A 24,814-nucleotide genomic window follows, 5' to 3' on the forward strand; every position below is an offset into this window, starting at 1 on the left:
AATGTGTTAAAATGTGTTAAAATCTATTTTATTGCCAGAGTAGCAATTGAGTATTGCTTCAAATACAAAAAATAGCTAATTTTGTAAAATATTTATTTGCTTCTTCTTCTTTTTTTTTTTTTTTAACAGGAAAAACTAACCCAAGAGTGTGTATTCAGAGAACAGTTTGAAGAAAACTGGTATAATACCTACTCTTCAAATCTGTATAAACACGTGGACACTGGAAGGCGATACTATGTTGCGTTAAATAAAGACGGGACCCCAAGAGAAGGAACGAGGACTAAACGGCACCAGAAATTCACACATTTTTTACCTAGACCAGTGGACCCTGACAAAGTACCTGAACTATATAAGGATATTCTAAGCCAAAGTTGACAAAGACAATTTCTTCACTTGAGCCCTTAAAAAAGTAACCACTATAAAGGTTCCATGCGGTGGGTTCTTATTGATTAGCTGTGTCATCACATCAGCTCCACTGTTGCCAAACTTTGTCGCATGCATAACGTAGGATGGAGGCTTGGATGGGAACACGCTGATTTTATTCTGCACTTATGGGCCTGCCCTCTGGGAGGCTGGCCTGTACTCATTGGCTTGATTTATTGTGAGAAGAGGAGACTGAGAGCGGGGGTGTGAGTGTGTGAGTGGATGAGCCGCAGGGAAATTGAAGAGAGGAGGACACAGAGAGGACGACGGCCTGATGCATGCTGGGGAATAGACACGCTTTCACATGTCCGATCAGTTGTCCTTCACCCTATGTCAGCACAGCCGCCACACTTCGACTCATCAGGACCTTGGCTGGTGCCCGGCAAGGGCACGCTGCATTTTCAAAGGCATGGAGGGTGCAGTCTCACTTAAGAGACATTTTCAGTTAATTCTCACTGGTGCCATCCCAGTGAATTTAAAGTAAAGACCTCTTAGTGTAAAAAAAAAAAAGAAAGAAAGAAAAAAAAAAAAGAAAGAAAAGAAAAAAGAAAAAGAAAAAAAAAGTTAAATTTATTTATAGAAATTCCAAAGGCAACATTTTATTTATTTTATATATTTATTTATTATATAGAGTTTATTTTTAATGAAATATGTACAGGCCAGATAGGCATTTTGGAAGCTTTAGGCTCTGTAAGCATTAAATGGCAAAGTCTGCTACCAACCTGTGGTAAATTCATGCAAGTAAATATAACGTTGCATGGACATGAGAAATTCTAATGACCCTCTAACATGCAGAAGGCGACAATCTTTCTTGTGCCCATCTTATTGTAAACTTATGCACATCATTCATGACACCGAGTATTCACTCTTCAGACTGCTTGTTTCATAGCTTATCCCAGAGGATTAAAGACAAACTGGGTCTCAAACTTTTATTCTGTGTCTGTACTATTTCCTCTCTCCTAAGTGACTTACGCCATCATTGTAACTTCACAGTTGGAAAACGTAAAGGTTTGTGTATATCCTACTTCTTTAAATCTATCGCAAAATATACCAAAGCCAAGCAGTAGCCATGCTTTTATTTTAGTTGCTCGCCAGAACAACAGGATGAATATCAAACATTGTACTGATTTAGAATTCTCAAAAAGGAAAAAGAAAAAAAGCTTACATAGCACAGATTGTTGTTTTAAGAGACAAGAATCAGATTAGTAGGATCATTCTTGTAAACTTTTTATTTGTGCATTTGGTTATCAAACATGAAATTATGCAAGTACCGTAGGGGTCATTGTAACATCTTTTATGGAAAATTGCTTTTGGTATGAACTGTCAAAATGCGTGGTAATAGCACCCAAGTAAAACTCACAAATGAAACTAATAAATCATCAAATAATGACAATGAGGGGGAAAGTATTATACTTGTTGACTTGTGTTTTGTTTTTAAAAAAGTCTTCACAAGAGCTCAGTTTTTTTTAGAGGGGAGGTTACTATATAGAATATCTTTTACAAGGCTTTTATAACATTTTCTGCTGAAAAGCATAAGAATACATATTTCTTTAGTAGCAATAATTTTGCAACTTGCCCTTGGGCAAGGGAGACTATTTCTTATTATATACTAAGGAGAAAAGAGCCAAATTCGTAAAGCAATATTTAAGAAAAAGGAATTTATAACAAATTCTCATACCACATAGAACAGTTTCTAGCCAGTTATGTTGGGAAATTGAAAGTGACAGTTAAAAAGTGTGTTGGGATTTATGTAGCTAATTTTAAAATTTAATATTCCAACTTTGTTTTGCTCTGATGCACATTCTCTATGAAAAAATAAAAGTATGTCACTGGTGAGTTAAAGTTGTTTTGGAGTAGAAGCCCATGACTTATTGCCATGAACATATGTGGCCCTTCTGAGGTCCAAGTTGGAGTACACAGCAGAGCCCTCCTGCCGATGTACATTAAGGGAAAACTAAGTCTAACATTTGGAATTAAGAACTAATTTGGGGGGAGGGGACTGAAGTAAGGTAAAATAGTTGATTTATGATAAAGGTCAGAATGTTCTCTTCATTTATTTTCTTTTTCTTTTTTTCCCCCACTTTCTAAACAGAAACTGCATTTAATTCCAAGATGTAGTAATCTTATTTATTATTTAACCCTTTGCTGCTGCTAAAATGTGCACATATTCAGGCTTTAATTTTTCCAAAAGGCATTTAATATTTTTGGCTGAAAAACGTTAAACATCTGACCACAGGGAAGAATCAAGTTTCTGGGATGTCATAGGTATAATATTTAGCACTGAAAAATTGAATTTAGGAGACAGCCAAAAGTAATCTTAAAGTAGCATGAGGTGCTAATCAGCCTAAAAGAAAGAAAACAATTTGTGAAAAAGACTAAAATGTTCATGCATTCCTAGAAAATGCTACTTTAGTGTCTACTTTTGGAGTTATGTTTTTTTGGTAACTTTTTTTTTTTTTTTTTTAAAGAAAAACAAATGTTACATGCTTTTGGCAATTGATACAATAAACTGTAATGGTCTGTAAATAAATAAATTTTGACTTATGCAATTTATGTACTGAAATGTTCTGGGAGAGTAGGTGGCTCAAAGTTCGGGTGGGCACTGCCCTGCTGGGCAGTACAGCGAGTTACCCCCAGCTTGTGGCTTTGCATGGGTTCTTGTCCTAAGAGACCCAGAGCCCTTTGGATGGCAGCCCTGAGCTACTGTGGAAGGGGTGGTCCCGGTTTTCGTGAGCAGATGCTCAGGCAGTCCAATCACTATGTTTTTGGTGCCAACACATGCACCTTGGTCAGAGACTAAACAGGCATGACTGAACCACCCCCCCATCTGCCATGTGCATATCCCAGGCAGTGTGGAAGGACATGCCAAGTCAGAGTTGGGGGACCTCTCCCTGCCAGGTCTTGTCATGTAGATAAATGAATGGCTTCAGTTTATGGTATTTTCATTCTATTTCATCTCATTAACACTACGACTTTGTGTGATTTCCTTGATAATCTGTAATTGTATGTAAATACATGCAGGATTATGTAATTTGTGTAAATATATAATTACAGACTTTTGAAAACTGGTATTTTTTACTTGATGTCCATTTTGGAGCTGCTTCAAAATATGTGCCTACATGAACCAATGGAATTTTAAAAACATGCTCTTGCTCTTACAGCTGTTGTGTGTATATTGAGGGGTGGGGTTAGGGGATGGAGGGAGAGGAACAAACACATCCAGATGTCTTTTTTTCTGGAAACACTAGCTGGAGAAGCAGGTAACCTTCAAGGATGGAGGTCTGTGAACACGCAGCAAACAAAATGCAGTGTGTGTGCACGTCTACACAGATGGGTGAATGGACAAAGCCGTATAGTTTGAGGTCAAATTCTGTTTGCTGCATTATTTGACCTTGAATTGTGCCAAATTTAGATCCACTGTTTGCGGTCACTTGCACGATAGAGCAATGAAATGGTGGGGGTGGGGGAAATACGCCAGATAGATTCAAAAGATGTGTTGGCCACCAAGCTCCTCTCAAGGGTATGTGTGTGTATATATGTTATCTACATTATGTAATACCCATGTGTGTCCACAGACATTGCACAGTTTATTTAAAAAAATTTTTTTGCCACCTCAATTATTTTGAGTTTGGGTAAAGTTTCTGAGAACAAACTATGGTGTTAGAACATATTATTTTGGCATTACCATAAAATTTTAAAAAACATATCCCTTAGGCCTCAAAACACTCCTAGCCAATTTAGGACATACATTGTCTAGATTAACTTAATTTTATTTTATTTTTATTCCCATTTATGAATCTGTTTCTGTTCATTTATTTTTTTAGATTCCACATATAAGTGAGATCACATGGTATTTGTCTTTCTCTGTCTGACATTTCACTTAGCGTAGTACCCTCTAGGTCCATCCATGTTGTTGCTAAGTAAGATTTCATTCCTTTTTATGGCTGAGTAATGTTCCATTGTATATATGTACCACATCTTCTTTATCCATTCATCTGTCAGTGGACATTTAGATTGTTTCCATATCTTGGCCATAGTAAATAACGCTGCAGTGAACATAGGGGTGCATATATCTTCCTGGATTAGTGTTTTGCCTTTCTTCAAATAAATACCCAGAAGTGGAATTGCTAGGTTATATGGTAGTTCTATTTTTAATTTGTGGGAAACTCCGTACTGTTTTCCATAGTGGCTGCACCAGTTTGCCATCCCACCAATAGTGCACAAGGCTCTCCTTTTTTCCCACATCCTGCCAATACTTGTTTGTTGATTTATTGATGATAGCCATTCTGACAGGTGTGAGGTGATATCTCATTGGGTTTTAATTTGCATTTCCCTAATGATTAGTGATGTTGAACATCTTTTCATATGTCTATTGGTCATCTGTATGTCCTCTATGGAGAAATGCCTATTCAGGTCCTCTGTCCATTTTTTAATTGGATTTTTTTTTTTTTTTTGCGCTTTTGGTGTTAACTTGTTTGAGTTCTTCATATATTTTGGAAATTAACCCTTATTGAGTGTATCATTTGCAAGTATGACTTTTGATAGGAGCATTTAATCTATTTAAAGTAATTATCGATAAGTATGTACTTATTGCCATTTTGTTAATTGTTTTTAGGTTGTTTTTATAGTTGTCCTCTGTTCCTGTCTTCTCTTGATCTTTCCCTTGTGGTTTGCTGTTTTTCTTTAGTGTTTTGTTTAGGTTCCTTTCACTTTGCTTTTTGTATATCTTTCATAGATTTTTGGTTTGTGATTATCGTGATATTTAGGTATATCATTCTTAGCAGTCTATTTTAAGCTGATAGATGTTTAAGTTCAAATATATTCTATAAGGACTCCATGCTTTATATTATTGTCATCATATTTTAGATCTTTTTGCGTGGTGTATCTCCTAGCTACTTATTGTGGTTTGAGTTGAGTTTTATACTTTTTTTCCTTTAACCTTCAGAGCTCACGCTCTAACCAACTGACCCATCCGGCCACCCTATTTTCTTATTTCTGGTTATGGCCTTCCCTTTTCTACATAAAAAAGACCCTTTAATATTTCTTGTAAAGCTGCTTTAATGGTGATGAATTCCTGTCCTTTTTGCTGTCCCACAAACTCTTTCTTTCAATTCTGAATGATAACCTTTTGGTTATCATTCTCAGTTGTAGGTTCCTTTCTTTCAGCACTATAAAGATGTCCGCCCCTCCCTTCTGGCCTGTAAAGCTGCTGCTGAGAACTCAGCTGATAGCCTATGGGGTCTCCTTTGTGTATAACTTGTTGTTTTCCTCTTGCTGCCTTCAAGATTGTCTCTTTGTCTTTAACTTTTGCCATTTTAATACAGTATGTCTCAATGTGGGCCTCTTTGGGTTCATTTTGTTTGGAACTCTCTCTACTTCCTGGACCTGGATGTCTGTTTCCCGAGTTAGGACTACGTTTTTAGCCATTATTTCTTTAAATACCATTTCTGTTCCTTTCACTCTTTCTTCTCCTTCTGGGATCCCTATAATGTGCATGTTTGGGTGCTTGATGTTATCCCAGAGGTCCCTTAAACTGTCCTCATTTTTTAAAATCATTGTTTCTTTCTGATGTTCTGATTGGTTGATTTCTACTTGTCTGTCTTCCAGGTTGCTGACTCATTTCCTGTGTTCCCTAATGTGCTGTTGATTCCTTCTAAGGTGTTTTTCATTTCAGGTATTGTATTCTTCAAGTCTGCTTGATTTTTTTTCTCACATTTTCCAACTCTTTACTGAAGTTCTCCTAAGTTCCTCTATTTCACTCTCAAATTTGGTGAGCATCCTTATGACCATTTCTTTGAATTGTTTATCAAATGACTTATTTCTGTTTCCTTAGGGTTTTTTTTTCTTTCTGGGGATTTTTCTTTTTCTATCATTTGAAAGATATTCTTTTGTCTTTTCATTCCGTTTAACTTTCTATGTGTGTTTATATGATTTAGACAAAATAACTGTCTCTTTCAGTCTTGGGAAAGTGGCCTTATGTAGAAGTGGACCCTGTGTAGACTGTGTGTATAGTAGGATTTGGCAGGCTGGTAGGAGCCAAGAGGGTGTCTGGGGATTCTCCATGGAATGGGAGCAGCTCCAGGTAGGGAGGCCAGGTGTATGTTGTAAGGCCCTGTTGATCTGCCTGTTCCCTTTGTTTGGGCTGAAAGGGACTCAGGTGATGTGACCAGGAACAGGCTGTGGCGATCTTGCAGTTAGGCCAGATCACCTGGACAGAGTCCCCATCCACCCTATGGAGGGGGAGGGGGACTTAAATAGTGGTGCTCACCATCCCCTTTAACCCTAGAGAGCTCCCATGGCTCCCCAGCCATGTCTATATCGTCTCTTTCTGGTTTTTTGTATGGAAAGTTGCCTATATAGAAGAGACCTCTGAGTAAGCTCTATGTGCTAGGCAAGTTGGGAAAGCCACTTGGAGCGGAGCAAGCATTTCTGGGGCCACAGACATGAGTAGGCCCTTCCAAGCTTAGAGCACAAGCAGGCACTTCTAGTGCTTAGTGTGCAAACAGGCACTTCTGGCACGTGGTGCACAAGCTGACACTTCTTGCGCCTGGGGTGGAAACCACACTTGCAGTGCTTACCGTGCAAGCAGACACTTCGGCGCCTGGAGCCCAACAGGCACTTCCTGCACCTGGGCTGAACAGGCACTTCCGGCCCGTTGTTCACGAGCAGGCATTTCTGGCCCCTGGAGCTGAGCAGGCACTTCCGGTGGTCGGAGTACTACCTGCAGGCTGGAGCAGCTTCCAGCAGGAAGGCCAGGTGTGTGTGGTGGCGCTGATGTTCCTGCTGCCTTTGTTGGAAGCCGAAAGGCTCCAGGCCTTGTGGCTGTGACTGCTCTGCGGTGATCCTGCAGGAAGGCCAAAGCCCAGTAGAGCTCCTACAGCCCTAGCGAGGTGGAGGGGATGTAACAATGGCGCCACCGGTCCCTCCGGCTGGAGAGTTCCCGAGCTCCCTGTCTTCCCAGCTTCTCTATTCAGTCTCCAGAGCTATTCATCCAGGGCTTGGTAGTCTTGGCAGGCGAACTCGCTACCCGCATACGTGTGTATTTGAGCTTGCTCGCCGGAGGGGACGAGGTCAGGGGTCGCCTATGCTGCCGCCATCTTGGACCTCCCGACATCACACATTTTAAAAACTACATTTTGTTGTTAAAAGTGGAACAGGGAGGAATTCTAAGGATTAACTGTGCCTATCTCCTTCACTACATAGCCTAAAATTCTGGGACTTAGGTTTGTAGAATGAACCACCACATTTCAGTAGTGCTTGGCAAGCTGTGCTTGTGACAGGCTCTTACTTTTTTCCCTCTGCCCCCTTCTGAACATCCTTCTAACAGTGTTTGTGGTTTTGGTTATGATCCCCATTGTTAGTAGTGGACTTAGCCAGGAACATTTGCTACTGGGAACTAAGGACTTAGGATAAAAAGTTCAGAACTGAACAAGTGGTTCTGCCCTCATTGCACAGGGGAAGGACAAGTGTTAACAGTGTGCATGGCCCAATTTGTAGAAACTTATTTTTAAAGACACTCACGCAGGCTTTTTTCCTAACCATTTTGTGGGATGTTGCTAAACATTCTGTAAGCTCCACCTGGCTGTTGCCTCTGGCTTCTAGTGTATGCATATATATGGGGTTGGTAAGTGACAGCTTTGTGGGGTTTCTTTTTCTGAATAATATAAAGAGGGCTTTCCCTAGTCTGTGAAGATAGAGTTAAAACTGCTCGTTCAGAAGGAAGCCGTACTCTGCACATCCCTGTACTCTGTAGTTGACCAAATTCTCCCTCCTGCCGTCTTGCTCCTCTTCTTCCTATTTTTCCATTCCTCTTTCCTTCATTTTATTGTGTGGAACTAGCACCAGCAATAAAGAGAAAGGCACAGTCCTGATGGCACCCACAGGGTTTAAACAAACGAATCCTAGTAGAGTGTGATAAAGACAGCGATTAGGCGGGTGCCAGGGGCTGTGGGACATAAGTTACACCTGATACAGACTTATGAGGCCCAAGGTTGTGATGGCTAAGTGACATGTGAAGGGTGAGTAGAAGTTTCAGAAGAGAGCTGTGGTCTCTGGCTTTCTAAATGTGTCAAGAGAGTGCTTTGTCCTTGGAGAATTTGGGCACATTGTATGTTTTCCTGATATTTTTTTGGATGACTGTGACTGAGCCTGATTGGCCAGCATTGGTCCTGGAGGGTTTCCTACCCCTTGGAGGGGCAGTGATTCATGAGATGGTCAGAACCATCTTCAAGTTAGGCCAGCTCTGTTGCCCTGGACTTACACCATAGCCAGGCCCAGCATGCTGTTTGTTACTCTTGGTTTCTATCCAGATGAAGCTGACTCTCTTTGCTTTTGTTGATATTACTCACTTTAATTTTTCCCCTCACATTTACCTCATGTCATAGGCAAAGTCCACACATAATAGCAATTAGAACCTAGGACTATAAAAGAGGTGAAAACACAACATGATTTTTAACATATCCACTTCATTCTTTCTATAAATGTGTGTTGAACAACTGCTACATATCCTGCAGCAGGGCTGAGGATATACCGTGTTTTCACAAAAATAAGACCTAACCAGAAAATAAGCTCTAGCATGATTTTTCAGGATGACATCCCCTGAACATAAGTCCTAATGTGTCTTTTGGAGCAAAAATTAATGTAAGACCTGGTTTTATTTTTGGGGAAACACGGTAGTAGAGAAAAAAACAGACAACATTCTGATCTTGGTACTTCAGCACCAGGCTAGATTCTAGTGAATGATTTTATAAATACACAGTACCTGTTTAAAATGCTGTGGGACTTGGGTGCCCACATCATAAGGCAATTAGGACACTGTTAGCAATTTTCCATGAACTTCACCTGTCTTCAACTCAACTTACATGCATATACAGGTACATGAAAACTCAGTTGGATGCAGCCCATTCAAATCCTATTGTTTTAATAGGACAGCATTTTTAAAGGGGTTCTCAAATTTGAGGATACAGATTTAATAGATGAGCTCCTTCTTGGTAGGAAATGAATAAACAGAATGGAGGCTGCTCCATTCTCCCCTTCTTGGGAAAATCCAAAAGAAGAGGAAATGGAATTCCGAAAATGTGTCAATTATAGATTTGTGATGTCTTTTAAGGGTACCAGAACTCAGTGATGCCAAACAAACTAATGAAGCTTTGGAAAATACCTCATCCCCCATAGAATCCATGTCATTGAAATATAAATGGGTGCATAACCATGACTTTAATACCAGAGAGATGAAATTATGCATGTTGGTTAGAGGGTAAAACTTTTCATTTTGTTTTTCTTTACTAGGATTACAAATTTGCCATTAGTCAGTTCCTGGCTTCCTTGTGGCTTACTTTGATTTCCTCTTCCAGTTATAGGGGTACCGTGACTTTCCACACTCATGGGTCTCCCTGCCCTGATCTCACAATTAAAGAGTAGAAAAGTTTGGCACATGTGATGGATAGACAGAATGCGATGGATAGTCTTTAGAGTTTCCCCAGAAGAGTTTTATGATCTTAAGCTTGGTTTAGGAAATAAAGGCTAATTGAATTAGGGCAGGATTCAAAGCAGGGCATCATGGCAAGAAAAGATGCTCTCCATCCTTCAGAAGATACATCATGACTGTCCCTGGTTGCATAGAACCTAAGGGCAGAACAGTTTCATGACGTTTCTATTCACCCAGAGTCTGAAGTGCCACTTAGAGATACACTCAAGTCATGAATGTCTCTTGGTAAGTGGGTGCACAATTAGAAATCAGGCCATTTCTTCTGATAATCTGCTTTAAAGAAGCAATTTTAACTTTTGTGGTGATTCTAATGCGCCTTTATATGTGCTTCCTCTTTCTTTCTTCTGGCATGTTTCCTATGCAGGAAGGCTAAGTTCTACTACCCTCGTCTCAAAGTTTTCTTTTGTTTCCAGATGCTAAATGCTTATTTCTTTTAAATACAGATTATTAAGTGGAGGAGTTGTATTAGCAATGCTTCTTGTTGAAGTACATGGATTAACCTGACTGAAAATATAGTCCAGTTACATCTAGCCCATATCTATGAGCCATGGCCCCATTTTGTGTTCCACGTGGTCCTAAATGTATCCCCAAATGCACCAGTATCTTGAAATATCCAAGTAAGTTGTTCTGTATCCTAATCTGCTGGTTGCTGTAGACACTTGGGCATATGTAGTTCCCCCCACCCCCCACAAATAGCAGAATAGATTATAGGAAAAATAAAATAAAAATAATAAATATTGTAGTTTGGATAAATAAAAGTTATTTTTTTTATAGTCATGGGTCGCATTTGGTACTTTAAAAAAAAGAAACCTTTTAAAATTGGTCTTTAGACCAAAATTCAAGTGAAGAGAACTTTTCATTGAAACTCATTAATTTATTCAGCAAGCAATTATTGATATATACCATATTTCAGGGATTATAAAAGCAGGAACAGAACTGTTTAAAATTGTCTTTATATATAGTATAAATATATTTTGACCCACTTGACTTATGCCTACCCCTTGTGAAAACGTCATGAACTAATTGTCATAAATTTTTCTTCTTTTTTGTATAAAATATCACTTCTTTCAGAAGAAGAGGACTACTATGGGTTTAAAGCAGAGTACCATATCTTTAAAGCCAGTATTTTAAATAATGGAGTGTTGTCACTTGGTTCTCATTCAACTGAATGCTTAAAATTGTTCCCAGAGGAACTCCGTCTTGCTTTAACTTTGAATTGAAGAATGTCTCTGAAACACAAAACATGCATGAAATCAATATGATGTAATTTAGCATACCTTTTGGGCATATTTTATAATGATTAGTTTGTATTTTTAGTTCAGAACAGTAGTTAAGTTTGAAAATTCCTGTGTGACTGTTTTTATCTCAGCAACATGTGATGGCTTGTCATGAGGCTATCTTATTTGGGAACCACACCCAGTGGTTCTAAGCACACTCAAGGAACTATATTAAGGAGCATGTGACAAATGTATGAACAATTTATGAATATATATATATATATATATTTAATTTATGAATATATTTGATTAGTTACTGCTCTCTAGAAAGGGGCTGTGCACTGATTAGTACATGAGGATAAGGGAACTACTTGAAGATAGGGAAAGAAACGCCCTAAAGGATGAGAGGTAGCAGTACTTGGGGCTCACAAAGGGCCAGAAATAGTGCCTATTCCTAACAGCCAAGCTAGAAAACCTCCAAATTCACAGAGCATTCATTGGGTGGAAGGGTCTTGCCTCAGTTGTGGAGAATAATTAGCCTTAGACTAAACACTGTTCCAGTCCTACCTGACATTTCAAAAGAAACACCAAAAAGGGATCAAGTATTTTCAAGTAAACATAACTTTATCTTAGAACAAAGCTCAATAATATTTATGGGAATAAATAATATCTAGCACCCAGAAATATAAAACACACAATGTTTGACATCCAGTCAAAAATCACCAGACATGTAAAGAACAGGAAAATACAGCCCATGAGAAGAAAAAAACAAATCATTCAATTTAATCTGGCCCAGAACTGACAAACATGTTAGAATGAACAAAAAAATACATTGAAACAGTTATTATAACTATATTCTACATTTTAAAAAAGTTTGAGACATTGAAGACACAAGAAAATATTCAAGTTTAACTTCTAGACGTGAAAAGTACAATGTGTGAGATTAAAAATTCATTGGATGGGATTACTGGCAGTGTAGATACTGCAAAAGAAAGACGCATACACTCAAAATTTTAGCAATAGAAACTATCTAAAATGGATGACAGAGAGAAAAGGGAATTAAAAAAATTGAACATAGCATCATTGAGCTGTGGGAAAACTTCAAGAAACTTAACATAAATGTGATTGGAGTCCCCCAAAGAGAGGAGAGAGAGAAGACAAAAAGTATTTAAATAAATAGTGGCCACAAAATTTTGAAATTTGATAAAAACTATAAAACCACAGATTCAAGATGCTCAATGAACCTAAAGCATAAGAAAAATGATACAAAAACGCCAAAACAAAATGAACAAAACTACACCAAGGCACATCCTAAGCATATTGCTGACAACCAGTGATAAGAGAAAATCTTAAAAGCAGCCAGTTAAGGATGACAGTGGATTTCTTGTCAGAATCAATGTAAACAAAAAGACACTATTTAAAGTATAGTACAGTATCTATGCAATTATGTAAAATCCATATGCACGGCTATTTAAAAATCAATGGTATTTTTACATAATCTTAGTGGGTAATCAGATATTGAAATAAAAATAACATGGCAGATAGCTCATTTCTTTTTAGTGCTGGATAATACTCCTTTGTCTAGATGGCAAACAGTTTATCCATCATCTCCTGAAGGACATGTTGGTTGATTCCAAGTTTTGGCAATTATGAATAAAGCTATAAATATCCATGTGCAGGTTTTTGTGAGGACATACTTTTTTTTTTAAATTAAAGTTTACTGGGGTGACAATTGTTAGTAAAGTTACATAGATTTCATGTGTACAATTCTGTATTACATCATCTATAAATCCCATTGTGTGTTCACCACCCAGAGTCAGTTCTCCTTCCATCACCATATATTTGATCCCCCTTACCCTCATCTCCCACCCCCCACCCCCTTTACCCTCTGGTAACCACTAAACTATTGTCTGTGTCTATGAGTTTTTGTTTCTCATTTGTTTGTCTTGTTCTCTTGTTCTTGGTTCATATACCACATATCAGTGAAATCATATGGTTCTTTGCTTTTTCTGTCTGACTTATTTCGCTTAGCATTATACTCTGAAGATCCATCCATGTTGTTACAAATGGTCCTATATCATCTTTTCTTACCGCCGAATAGTATTCCATTGTGTATATATACCACAACTTCTTTATCCATTCATCTATAGAAGGACATTTTGGTTGTTTCCATGTCTTGGCCATTGTAAGTAAAGCTGCAATAAACACTGGAGCACACTTGTTTTCATGTATAAATGTTTTCAGATTTTTTTGGTAGATACCCAGGAAAGGGATTGCTGGGTCATATGGTAATTCTATTCGTAATTTTTTGAGGAACCTCCACACTGCCTTCCATAACGGCTGCACCAGTCTGCATTCCCACCAACAGTGTATGAGGGTTCCTTTTTCCCCACAGCCTCTCCAACACTTGTTACTATTTGTCTTGTTGATGATAGCCATTCTAACCGGGGTGAGGTGATATCTCCTGGTGGTTTTTATTTGCATTTCTCTGATGATTAGTGACGTTGAGCATTTTTTCATATGTCTATTTGCCATTTGTATGTCCTCTTTGGAGAAATGTCTCTTCAGGTCCTCTGCCCCATTTTTCAATTGGGTTGTTTGTTTTTTTGTTGTTGAGTTGCATGAGTTCCTTGTATGTTTTGGATATTAGCCCTGTATCGGAGGCACTATTTGCATAAATCTTTTCCCATTAAGTTGGTTGCCTCTTTATTTTGTTGATGGTTTCTTTTCTGTGCAGAAGCTTTTAGGTTTGATATAGTCCCATTCATTTATTTTAGCTTTTACTTCCCTAGCGTTTGGAGTCAAGTTCATGAAATGCTCTTTAAACACAAGGTCCATAAGTTTAGTACCTATGTTTTCTTCTATGCAGTTTATTGTTTCACATCTTATGCTTAAGTCTTTGATCCATTTTGAATTAATTTTGGTACATAGTGACAGATAGCAGTCCAGTTTCATTCTTTTGCACGTGGCTATCCATTCTGCCAGCACCATTTATTGAAGAGGCTGTCTTTGCTCCGTTGTACATTTTTTGCTTCTTTGTGAAAAATTATCTGTCCATATTTATTTGTTTTTATTTCCGGGTTCTCAGTTCTATTCCATTGGTATACATGTCTGTTTTTCTGCCAATACTATGCTGTTTTGATTTTTGTTGCCCTGTAGTACAAGCTAAAGTCAGGGAGTGTGATACCTCCAACATTGTTCTTTTTTCTTAAGATTGCTTTGGCTATTCGGGGTCTTTTGTGGTTCCATACAAATCTGATGATTTTTTGTTCTATTTCTTTAAAAAATGCCATTGGGATTTTGATGGGGATTGCATTAATCTGTATATTGCTTTGGGTAATATGGCCATTTTAACTATGTTGAGTCTTCCAATCCATGAGCACAGAATGTCTTTCCATTTCTTTGTGTCTTCTTCAATTTCTTTTAAAAATGTCTGATAGTTTTCAACATACAGGTCTTTCACATCCTTGGTTAAGTTTATTCCTAGGTGTTTTATTCTTTCTGCTGCAATTGCAAAAGGAATTGTTTTTTTTTTTAAATTTCTTTTTCTGAGATTTCATTGTTAGTATACAGGAATGAAATGGACTTTTGTACGTTGATTATGTAGCCAGCAACTTTACTGTATTCATTGATTGTTTCTAATAGCTTTTTGGTGGAGTCTTTAGGGTTTTCTATATATAGCATCTTGTCATCTACAAAGAGTGACAATTTAACTTCGTTATTCCCAATTGGAATGCCTTTTATTTCTTTGTCTTGCTTTATTGCTCTGGCAAGGACTTCCAACACTATGTTGAAAAGCAGAGGTGATAGGGGACAGCCCTGTCGTGTTCCTGAACGTAGAGCAAAGGGCTTCAGTTTTTCACCGTTAAATTATGAGATTAGCTGAGGGTTTGTCTTATACCTAAAGTATAAGAAAAATGATACAAAAACGCCAAAATTATCAGACATTTTATTATGTTAAGGTATTTTCCCTCTATACCTATTTTATTAAGTGTTTTAATCATAAATGGATGTTGTATCTTGTCAAATGCTTTTTCTGCATCAATTGATATAATCATATGATTTTTATCCTTTATTTTGTTTATGTGATGTATCACATTGATGGATTTGCGGATGTTGAACCATCCTTGTGCCCCTGGGATGAACCCCACTTGGTCGAGATGAATAATCTTTTTAATATATTGTTGAATTCGATATGCTAGAATTTTATTTAGTATTTTTGCATCTGTATTCATCAGACATATTGGTCTGTAGTTTTTTTTGTGTTGTCCTTACCAGGTTTTGGTATCAGGGTAATGTTGGCCTCATAAAATGAGTTAGGGAGTACTGTCTCTTCTTCAGTTTTTTGGAAGAGTTTGAGCAGGATTGGTATTAGATCTTCTTTGAAGGTTTGGTAGAATTTACTAGTGAAGCCATCTGGTCCCGGACTTTTGCTTTTGGGAAGGTTTTGGATGACTGATTCAATTTCATTACTGGTGATCGGTCTGTTTAGATTTTCCAGTTCTTCATGGTTCAGCCTAGGAAGGCTATGTATTTCTAAGAACTTTTCCATTTCTTCTAGGTTATTGAATTTGGTGGTATATAGTCCTTCATAGTATTCTTGGATGATCCTTTGTATTTCTGTGGCATCCGTATAACTTCCCCTTTTTATTTCTGATTTTATTAGTGTCTTCTCTCTTTTTATCTTAGTGAGCCTAGCCAAGGGTTTGTCAATCTTTTCAAAGAACCAGCCCTTTGTCACATTAATTTTTTCTATTGTCTTTTTGTTCTCTATTTCATTTAGTTCTGCTCTGATTTTTATTATTTCCTGTCTTCTGCTGACCTTGGGTTTCATTTGTTCTTCTTTTTCTAGTTCTTTAAGGTGTAATATGAGGTTATTTATTTGGGATTTTACTTGTTTCTTGAGATAGGCCTGTAATAATATAAATTTCCCTCTTAAAACTGCTTTCGCTGCATCCCAAAAATTTTGGTAGGATGTATTTTCATTGTCATTTGTTTCTATGTATCTTTTGATCTCTCCTCTAATTTCTTCTTTGACCCGGTCATTCTTTAAGAGTATGTTGTTTAATCTCCAAGTGTATGTGGTTTTTCCTGCTTTCTTTTTGTAATTGATATCCACCTTCAAAGCCTTGTGATCAGAGATTATGCTTGGTATGATTTCAATCTTCTTAAATTTGCTGAGGCTAGTTTTATGTCCCAATATATGGTCTATCCTTGAGAATGTTCCATGTACACTAGAAAAAAATGTATAGTCTGATGTTTTAGGATGAAGTGCTCTAAATGTCATCCAAGTCCATTTCATCTAATGTGTCATTTAGGGCTGCTATTTCATTATTTATTTTCTGTTTGTATGATCTATCTCCATAGCGGTCAATGATGTATTTAGGTCCCCTAGTCTAATTGTGCTTTGGTCAATTTCTCCCTTTAGTTCTGTTAGTAGTTGCTTGGTATATTTCGGTGATCCCTGATTGGGCTGTTATGTCTTCTTGTTGTATAGTTCCCTTTACCATTATGAAATGTCTATCTTTGCTTTTTGTTACCTTTTTCACCCTGAAGTCTGTTTCATCTGATATCAGTGTGGCTACACCTGATTTTTTCTGGGTACCATTTGCTTGGAGTGTCAATTTCCACCCTTTCACTTTGAGTCTGTGCTTGTCCTTGTAGCTGAGATGTGTCTCTTGGAGACAGCATATGGTTGGGTTTAGTTTTTTGATCCAATCTGCTACTCTGTGCCTTTTTATTGGTGAGTTCAGTCCATTTACATTTAGGGTGATTATTGATATGTGAGGATTTCCTATCATTCTATCTTTAGTATTCTGGTAAGACTGTGTCTCCATTGTTTCTTTGCCTTTTTGTTGTTGTCTGTTATTTCTGTGTGGTGATATTCTATGATGTTTCCCTCTGTTTCTTCTTTTATTACAGTATATATTTCAGTTCTGGGTTTTTTTTTTGAGCGGTTACCCTTAAGTTTATGTAAAAGAAAGTTTGATATTTAGAGTATTCCATTTTCTGCATCATGCTTGCTTTCTCCATTCCCATGTTCCGGGATACGTCACTCAAGACGTACATTTTTAACTCCTTTGGGTAAATACCAAGGAACATGAATGCTGTATCGTACAGCAAGAGTATGTTTAGTTTTATAAGAAACTGCCAAACTGTCTTCCCAGTTGCTGCCCATCTGCATCCCCACCTGCAGTGAGTGAGAGTTCCTGTTGCCCCTCAGCCTCACCAGCATGGAGAACTAATTACTGACAAAAGTGCAAAGGGGATTCAGTGGAGAAAGGACAGCCTTTCAACAAATGGTAGGGAACAATTGGATATCCATATTCAAAAAATTAAATCTGCACTAGTACCGTATACAGAAATTAACTCAAAATCAATTATAGACCTAAACATCATGCCAAAAACTATAAAACTTTTAGAATTCAACATAGGAGAAGATATCTGTGACTTTGGGTAAAGATTTCTCAGACATAACACAGAAAGAACACAATCTCTATCAAAGGTACCATTAAGAGAATGAAAAGAAAAGCCACAGGCTGTCAGAGCAGATTTGCAAATTATGTCCAGACTTACATGCTGAGGGACTTATATCCAGAATGTATAAAGAACTCTCAAGGCTCAAGAAAATGTGCAAAATAGTAAACCGACAAATATATGAATGGCAAATAAGTACCTGAAAAAGATCCTCAACATTATTGCTCATTAGGGAAATGCAAAATAAAACCACAAGGGGATACCTGTTAAAATGACTAAATTTTAAAAATTGACCATTCAAATGTTGGTGAAGATTTGGAGGAACTGGAACTCTCATATGCAGCTGGTAGGAAGGTAATATTGTACAACCTCTCAGGAAAATATTTTGGCAGTTTCTTAAAATGTTAGACATTGTCTACTATATGATCAGCCATTCCAATCCTGTGCATGTACACGGTAAAAATAGAAGCATATGTTCATACAGAGACATATGCAGCTTTTAAAATAAGAGCCAGATTGGGCAAAGCCCAAAAGCATGCTACAGGTGAATGAATAAACCATGGTACAACTATCCAGTGGATACTGCTCAGCAATGAAATCAAATGAATTATTGCGACATACTGCAGCATTGATGAATCTCAGAATAATTGTGCTGAATGAAAGGAGCTAGACAAAAAGGAGTACGTGCTGTATGTTTCCAATTAAATAAAGTTCTTAAACATTAAATCTAATGAAAAGTTATAGACAGTAGATCAGTGGTTGCCAGGAGAGGAGTAGGACGGGCAGAGTGGGGCTTCCCAAGGGGCATGAAGGGACTTTGGGGGGTGGGTATGTTACTGATCTTGATTTACTGGGTATAGAAATATGTCAGAGTTATCAAATTATACACTTTGTGCAATTTATTGTGTGCCAATTATACCACATCAAAACTTTAAAAGCTATTATATGAAATGATTACAAACAATATTGATTTCCAGAGCTGTTGTATAGATACAATGAGAGAATGGATGCTGGTGTGATCCTGGCAGTCAGGGAGCCCAAATGCAAGTCAGGTCCCTGGACTTCTGCTTTTCCATCAAGGAAGAGACACTTCAGTTTGCTGAAAAGCAGGGATGTGGAGCATTCAGAGGAGGGGGACATATTAGGACATCTGTTCTTGACTACCATTTTCTAAAGCTCAGCTCTGTAGACTGGAGTCCTTGGCCAGAGACGCAGGTGACTCTGGGGACAGGAGGGCATTTACTGGTGGGTGATGGCGGGGTCCTCCACCCTGATCCTAAGCTAAACCTTCATGTGGGGACAGCACACTTCATAGGAAAGAATGGCTTGACTTACAACATGCAATAGAGGACACGTGGAAGTAAAACAAAAAAACAAAATGGAGACATATATGCAATACATAGGATACCTTTTTTGGCATGCTTCATGATGATTAGTTCTGTATTTTTAGTTCAGAACAGGAATTAAGTTTCAGAATTCCTGTTTAGCTGTTTTTATCTCAAACACGTGATAGTTTGTCACGAGGCTAAATTGGGAACCACACCCAGTGGTTCCTGAGCACACTCTGGGAGCTATATTAAGGGCTGTGTGACAAATGTATGAACAAATTATAAGCCCATTTGATTAGTTACTGCTCTTAGAAAGGGCTGAGCATTTGCAGCAAATGCCAGAATTCAGACTATGCTATGAAGTTCACGAGAGGTTAGAGAAAAGAATTAATACAACATGTAATCCAATGACGGCATTGCCCATTCTTGGGACTGTAGGATTTTGTATTTAAGATATGACAAGAAGGATAAGACCGTAGTATTATGGATTCATGGTCTGAAAACAAGTTCTATATAAAGGAGAGGAAGTCCAATCAAAGCCGTCTTTTTGTTTTCTTTAACTAGAATGTGAATTTTTCATTTGGAAGACAGTAAATAATTCAGCGATGCTCTGTCTCCATAGGAATCAGGCCATTTTGTGCCTTGCAGGGTATAGCATCGTATGTCAACTGCATGGGAACTGTGGTGCTTAACTACATAAAAAGGAGGCTGGACCCATTGAAATAGTCATCATTTGTACTGATGTTAGTTCATGTTGGGTAATGCTAGTTTACGAAGACTATTTATTTGCGTTTTCTCACGGGGTGGAAGATAAATGAGACTGATCAGTATTTTAAGAGTAGTGGAAGTTAACATTAGTGTCACTCTTCAACATTTCTTAAATGCTCATTCTTCTCCAAGCTGTTTAACAGTGTTTAAAAGTATGGACTTTGTAATCAGGTTGCCTGGATTAGAATCCCAGCCCCACCATTTCTTATAACTGCAGCCTGGGACAAAGCTACGTACCTCTTTGTGCCTTAGCTCGGTCCTCTCCCCTTCCATCTGCAAGGTTGTCAGGATTGAATAGGGCCCTACACACATGTTTTTATCCAGTAAGCACTCATCAGGTTTCAGCTCTCCTTACACACCTTACATCTGAGTCCTTAAAAGTACATGAGGGACTGATTATCCGTTTTACAGATAAACTAGCTGGTTCGTGCTAAGTTTGTGCCAGGCTTCCTGACCCTGGCCTTCGCTTTTCTCCTGCACATCACATTATGTCACAATGGGTGCCGTCCACTACAATGACTACTTTTTGGAAACTCCCACCTAGCATTTTCCTGCCATCATAATGGGTTTCTGTGTGCTCCTCCTGACTCTGCCTTAGCTGTGCAATGTGCATTCTAGAATGTCCTTTGCAAGCTCTGTGTCCCTTGAATGCAAAGCAGGGGGCAGACAGCATTTTACTTACCTTCACCACATCCCAGAGAATGGAAGCGATGGCCCAGCACTAGCTTCTTTTGTTTGAATTGGAAACAAGTAAAAGCTAGAGAAGGGAAGTGACTTGATTTGGTTCATTTTTCATTGGGAATGAGAAATAGTCTAACTTAGAAGACGAAACATCTAATTTCCTCTTATGTATCCCCATAAAACACCCAGTCCCTCTGTTCAGTATTCTAAGTCTACTTATACTTCTCCATGCAGAGGAGCTATGGCCAGACGGGTGGACCAGGAATCCTGGGGCAGGACCTGCCTGGGCTTAACTTGTCCTTGGGCTCACTGGGTGAGGTCCACAGGCTTTCAATTTAGGTCCTTTTTTCCTTTCTTCCCATCACGACCCAGCTAGAGACTGCATTTCCCAAGCTCCCTTGCAGCTGGGTTGACCACCTGATAAATGTCTAGACACGGAGTACAAGCAGAAAAGATTCATGGCATTTGAGAATGGACCTCAAACATCACACATGCACTCCCCCATCTTTCTCCTTCCTGGGAGTTGGAACACGTATGACCTTGAGACACAACATGCAGACAAGCCAGTGAGTGTCCTGGGGGCTAGTGGGATGGTGGGGATGTGAGGGAGAGGAAACCCCAGTTCCTTGTGGAGTAGAGCATCCCGCCACCTACTTGGGCTGTTCAGAGAGAAATAAGCAAGGACATTACTGACACTGTATGATGAGATCTCTTCATTTCCTAAGAAAGGGCCCCTAGGTTCTTTATCTCTAGCAGCCTTCTGCTGGGTCCTTCACAACAGTTTTGTTAACTTAAGTAACAAATTCTAAAGACAAAAAAGAAAATAGACCATAAGCAATGCTGTCATCTCCATTCTCTGAGAGAATTGTTGGTCTTTGCAATCTTTGGTAATCCTGTTGCTTAGTTTCCCACCGAGAACTGCATTTGGGAATAAAGCCCCCTCGCTAGTGGCTCTTTCCCAAGTGCATTGTTACACATTCTCCCGGTTTAGAATTTGGTAGCTTATTGCTGGAGACCACACCTGCATTTTATAGAGGACTTTTGAAACCATTCTGGAGATTATCTAGAAAAGACTAAAACTGTGTATGCAAGCATGAACAAAAATGTGCTGGTGGGAGGCTACATGATTGTCATGTTGTTATATCTGCCGATATTTAATAAAAAGTCAGCTTACAAGATTCTGTAACTTGTTCTTGTACCAAGTTCAGAAGACGTACAAAGCCACATCCTCCCACCTCTTAACTCAATAAAAAAGAGCAGACAACATGCTTCTACTTTATTGCTATCTTATGTGCTTGAATTGAATCCACCTCAACTGCACGACAACCTTCTTTAGGGACTGTCTGAAGCACAAGGCCGGACGTCCCTGCTCCTCTCTCCTGGCTCAGTGGGAAGCATTCTGAACTGCCTCTTCTCGGGTTCAGTCTATGAAATTTTGATCTGCCCTGTGCATTGCCAGATGTCGCCCCTGCGCTTACGACTTGTGTGTCCAACTCCCTGTTGGACGGCTCTTTCTGGATGTGTCCTTGGAATTTCAAACTCAGTATGTTCAAATGGAACTACTGCTTTACTCCCTGATCCTGCTCTGCTTTCTGCTAGTACCATGTCAGAGGTGACACCATCACCCAAGAGGGTGCCCAGCAGGAAGCTCGGGAGTCTATGTCCCTGCCCCAAGCGTGTACGTCACAGTCACCAAATCCTGTGGATTTATCTTCCAGTCACTTTCCTAATCGTTCCCTTCTCTCTCCCTCCCAGCGTGCCCCAGTTCAGCCTCTTCCTCATTGTTTGGACACAATGTCACAGCTGGTCTGGGTTCCCATCTCCACCCTGGCCCCTGCCCTGGAATGTTCCAGATGAGGAACGTGACATGGTGTACATGCCACACATGATCCCTGCAGGATCTGGGTAGCACTTCACCATCCAACACGTTAATGTCGCTGCTCAAAATACTTTACCCTAGTAAGCTGGTCAGTGAAGCCCACCTATGGCTCAGACCAGTGCAGGCCGGGTTTGGTGGCTCTAAGATCAGAGGGGGTCTGAGTTTGTCCCCTAAAATGTTAGACTTCATGTTCTGAACTTGCTGGGTACCGAGTTGTGCACTCTTAGTGACGTGTCGCAGTACGGCCCTCTCCACGTGAGGCCCTTCCATGGCCCTCTCAGCCTGCAGGATGAAGTCCCATGCACCTTCCCAGGTCGCTGTACCCTGGTCTGCCTGGGCCTCGCTCCTTCATTCTCTGCTCAGTGCCCCTGAAACTCTAGCGGCTCCCCAGATGCTGTTTCTTGACTCTGCCTCTGTTCATGCTGTTCCTTCTCGCAGTGCCCTGCTCCCCTGCTCCCCTGCTGGCCACACTCTGAGGCTCACTTCTGTCCCAGTCGCCTGCTTCAGGGTCTTTACTCACAAGACTCTCCCTCGCTGGCCCAGCTGCACAGCACGCTGCAGTGAAATGGGTTGTTTCTGTGCCCCGGGCTCTGGGAGCAGCCAGCGCCTGCAAAGTGCTTGGGGCCCGGCGCCCTTCCGTTTACGGAGGACTTTGGCAAAAGGACTCCATCTCCTTGCTTTCTCCCTGGAATGTATTTAGTGTTTTACTGTGGGTGTTAATGAGGCATTGGGATTCCATGGGTGGACTTCAGTCTTTGAAGCTGACTTTTTCAGAAACCCATTTATGCATCCAGGGTGTCTGGCCTTTGCTCCAGCTTTCATAATCACAACTTGTGAGCATGGGCTAAACTGACAAAGAAAAAACCCTGTATTTACCAGTAGCTTTGCTCGGCAAGCTGCTGCACAGGGACCCGGGCTGTGGCAGGCAGGCAGGTGGGCTCTGTAGCCGGCTTGGTGAGCCTAGCCTTAGCTCTGCCACGTGCTTGAGACAGTTATTTAAGCGTCAGTTTCCTCATTGGTAAATAATGTAACATGCTAAGAATGGTACCTGGTAAGCTCAGTACATACACAGTGGGACTCCCTGTCATTTTGGCTGTGGGATGAGTTGAGTTGCCTGGGGCACGTCACTCCAACTAGCCGGTTCACAGCAGTGCTGAGCTGGAAGGACAGTCCTGTCTGTTCTATCTCAACATTGTATACAATGTTGTATACAACCAGGTGTGAGCACTGGAGCGCCTGAATGTGTGGCTGGTGTCAGGGCTGGGCACCCCTGCCCACATGGAGGCTGGTGTGCAACAAGGGGACGGGCTGTGGGTGTGCAACACATAAGGGTGCTCAGGGAAGGCTACCAAGCACAGCCTGTGAATTATTTACCTTCTGTTTTTAATAGATTAGAGTGGCTTCACGGTGATCCATGTGACGATGGCACTCTCATTTTGTTGCATTCTGATGAGCATTTCTTATGGTGGAAAGAAAGGGATGGAATTCTATTAGTGTACTGGAAATTGTGCATAAACATAGCTGCACACATGAACTGCTCTGGAAAAATAAAGTTAAGAATCACTGAAATACAAGACTTTTAATGGCCCTGCTATAACCCTAAAATTCTATATTGTACAGCCCACGGCAATGACCCTGCTAAGTCTTTGGTACTTTAATATCACCATCATTATCCTTTGTTTTGGGTAGCAAATACTTCACTTCATCTTATTTCTTTGCGTACTGGTCATTGATTCAGTCTTTCCTTCGGCCAGTATTTATGGGACAATGATAACGAGGTGGGCACTTCACTGGGTCAACAGTGAGCATGACAAATGCATTTGCACTTTCTCTGAGTGTGCAGGCTGCTGGGGAGGGAGGGATGACAATAAAGTGAAATATAGGTTAGGGCAGTAGGCATTCAGGGTGGACTGGAAATCAACATGATTTAGAAAAATAAGATTTCCTCCTGCTCAATTGAAACATTACTCCCCGGTACCTTTATTTCTCTCTCTCTCTCTCTCTCTCTCTCTCTCTCTCTCTCTCTCTCTCTGTCTGAAAAAACTCCCAACACAACTTTTCCAACATCCTTCATAAATTGTCCTTTTCTTCATCTCACCCTCATTACGGGGCTGTGCCTCCTTGTACCAGCTAAACAGCTCTTCCCGCGGGTGTTTACGTGTTTCCATTATTTATAGGCTGCTATGTTTTCCCCTTTGCCCCTCACCAGTCACCACCCAGACGTGCTGTGCATAGTTAGTTATTTTAATCTTCCCTAGTAAATCAATTCTCCCAACCTCCCCATCATTTTTATTACTCTTCTCTGAAGTCCCTTCAGCTTTTCTACATCTTTATGGTATTGAAGTGCCCGGAATTTAATGTAAGTTTCCAGGGGGGGTGGCAGTTCAAGAGAGGCTATTAAAGTGGGACTCTCACCTCCATTGTTGCTGATGGAACCATTGGGAACAAAGCCCAACACTACATTAGCCCTTTTGCTGCTGTATCAGCTCTACTAACTCACCATCACCCTGCTGGCTCTCATGGGGCCTTAGTGGTTGCTGGATGATAGAACGGG

At 39.8% G+C, this 24,814-nt stretch overlaps 1 protein-coding gene across 5 annotated transcripts in view; it reads left to right on the forward strand.

Moving 5' to 3' along the window:
- FGF9 (fibroblast growth factor 9) overlaps nt 1-24,814 on the forward strand; it is a 184,523-nt gene that overhangs the window by 39,342 nt on the left and 120,367 nt on the right. For 3 of the 5 annotated variants that reach the window (XM_074330149.1, XM_074330150.1, XM_074330151.1), the window contains exon 3: nt 6,031-6,097. In XM_074330149.1, coding sequence (XP_074186250.1) covers nt 6,031-6,097 — 67 coding nt within the window. Of the gene's footprint in view, nt 1-129; nt 3,584-6,030; nt 6,098-24,814 lie in introns of those variants that run through there. The other 2 variants (XM_019715677.2, XM_074330148.1) reach the window with 1 other exon arrangement.

This window comes from Rhinolophus sinicus, linkage group LG04 (genome assembly GCF_036562045.2).
Source record: "Rhinolophus sinicus isolate RSC01 linkage group LG04, ASM3656204v1, whole genome shotgun sequence".
Taxonomy (NCBI): Eukaryota; Metazoa; Chordata; class Mammalia; order Chiroptera; family Rhinolophidae; genus Rhinolophus; species Rhinolophus sinicus.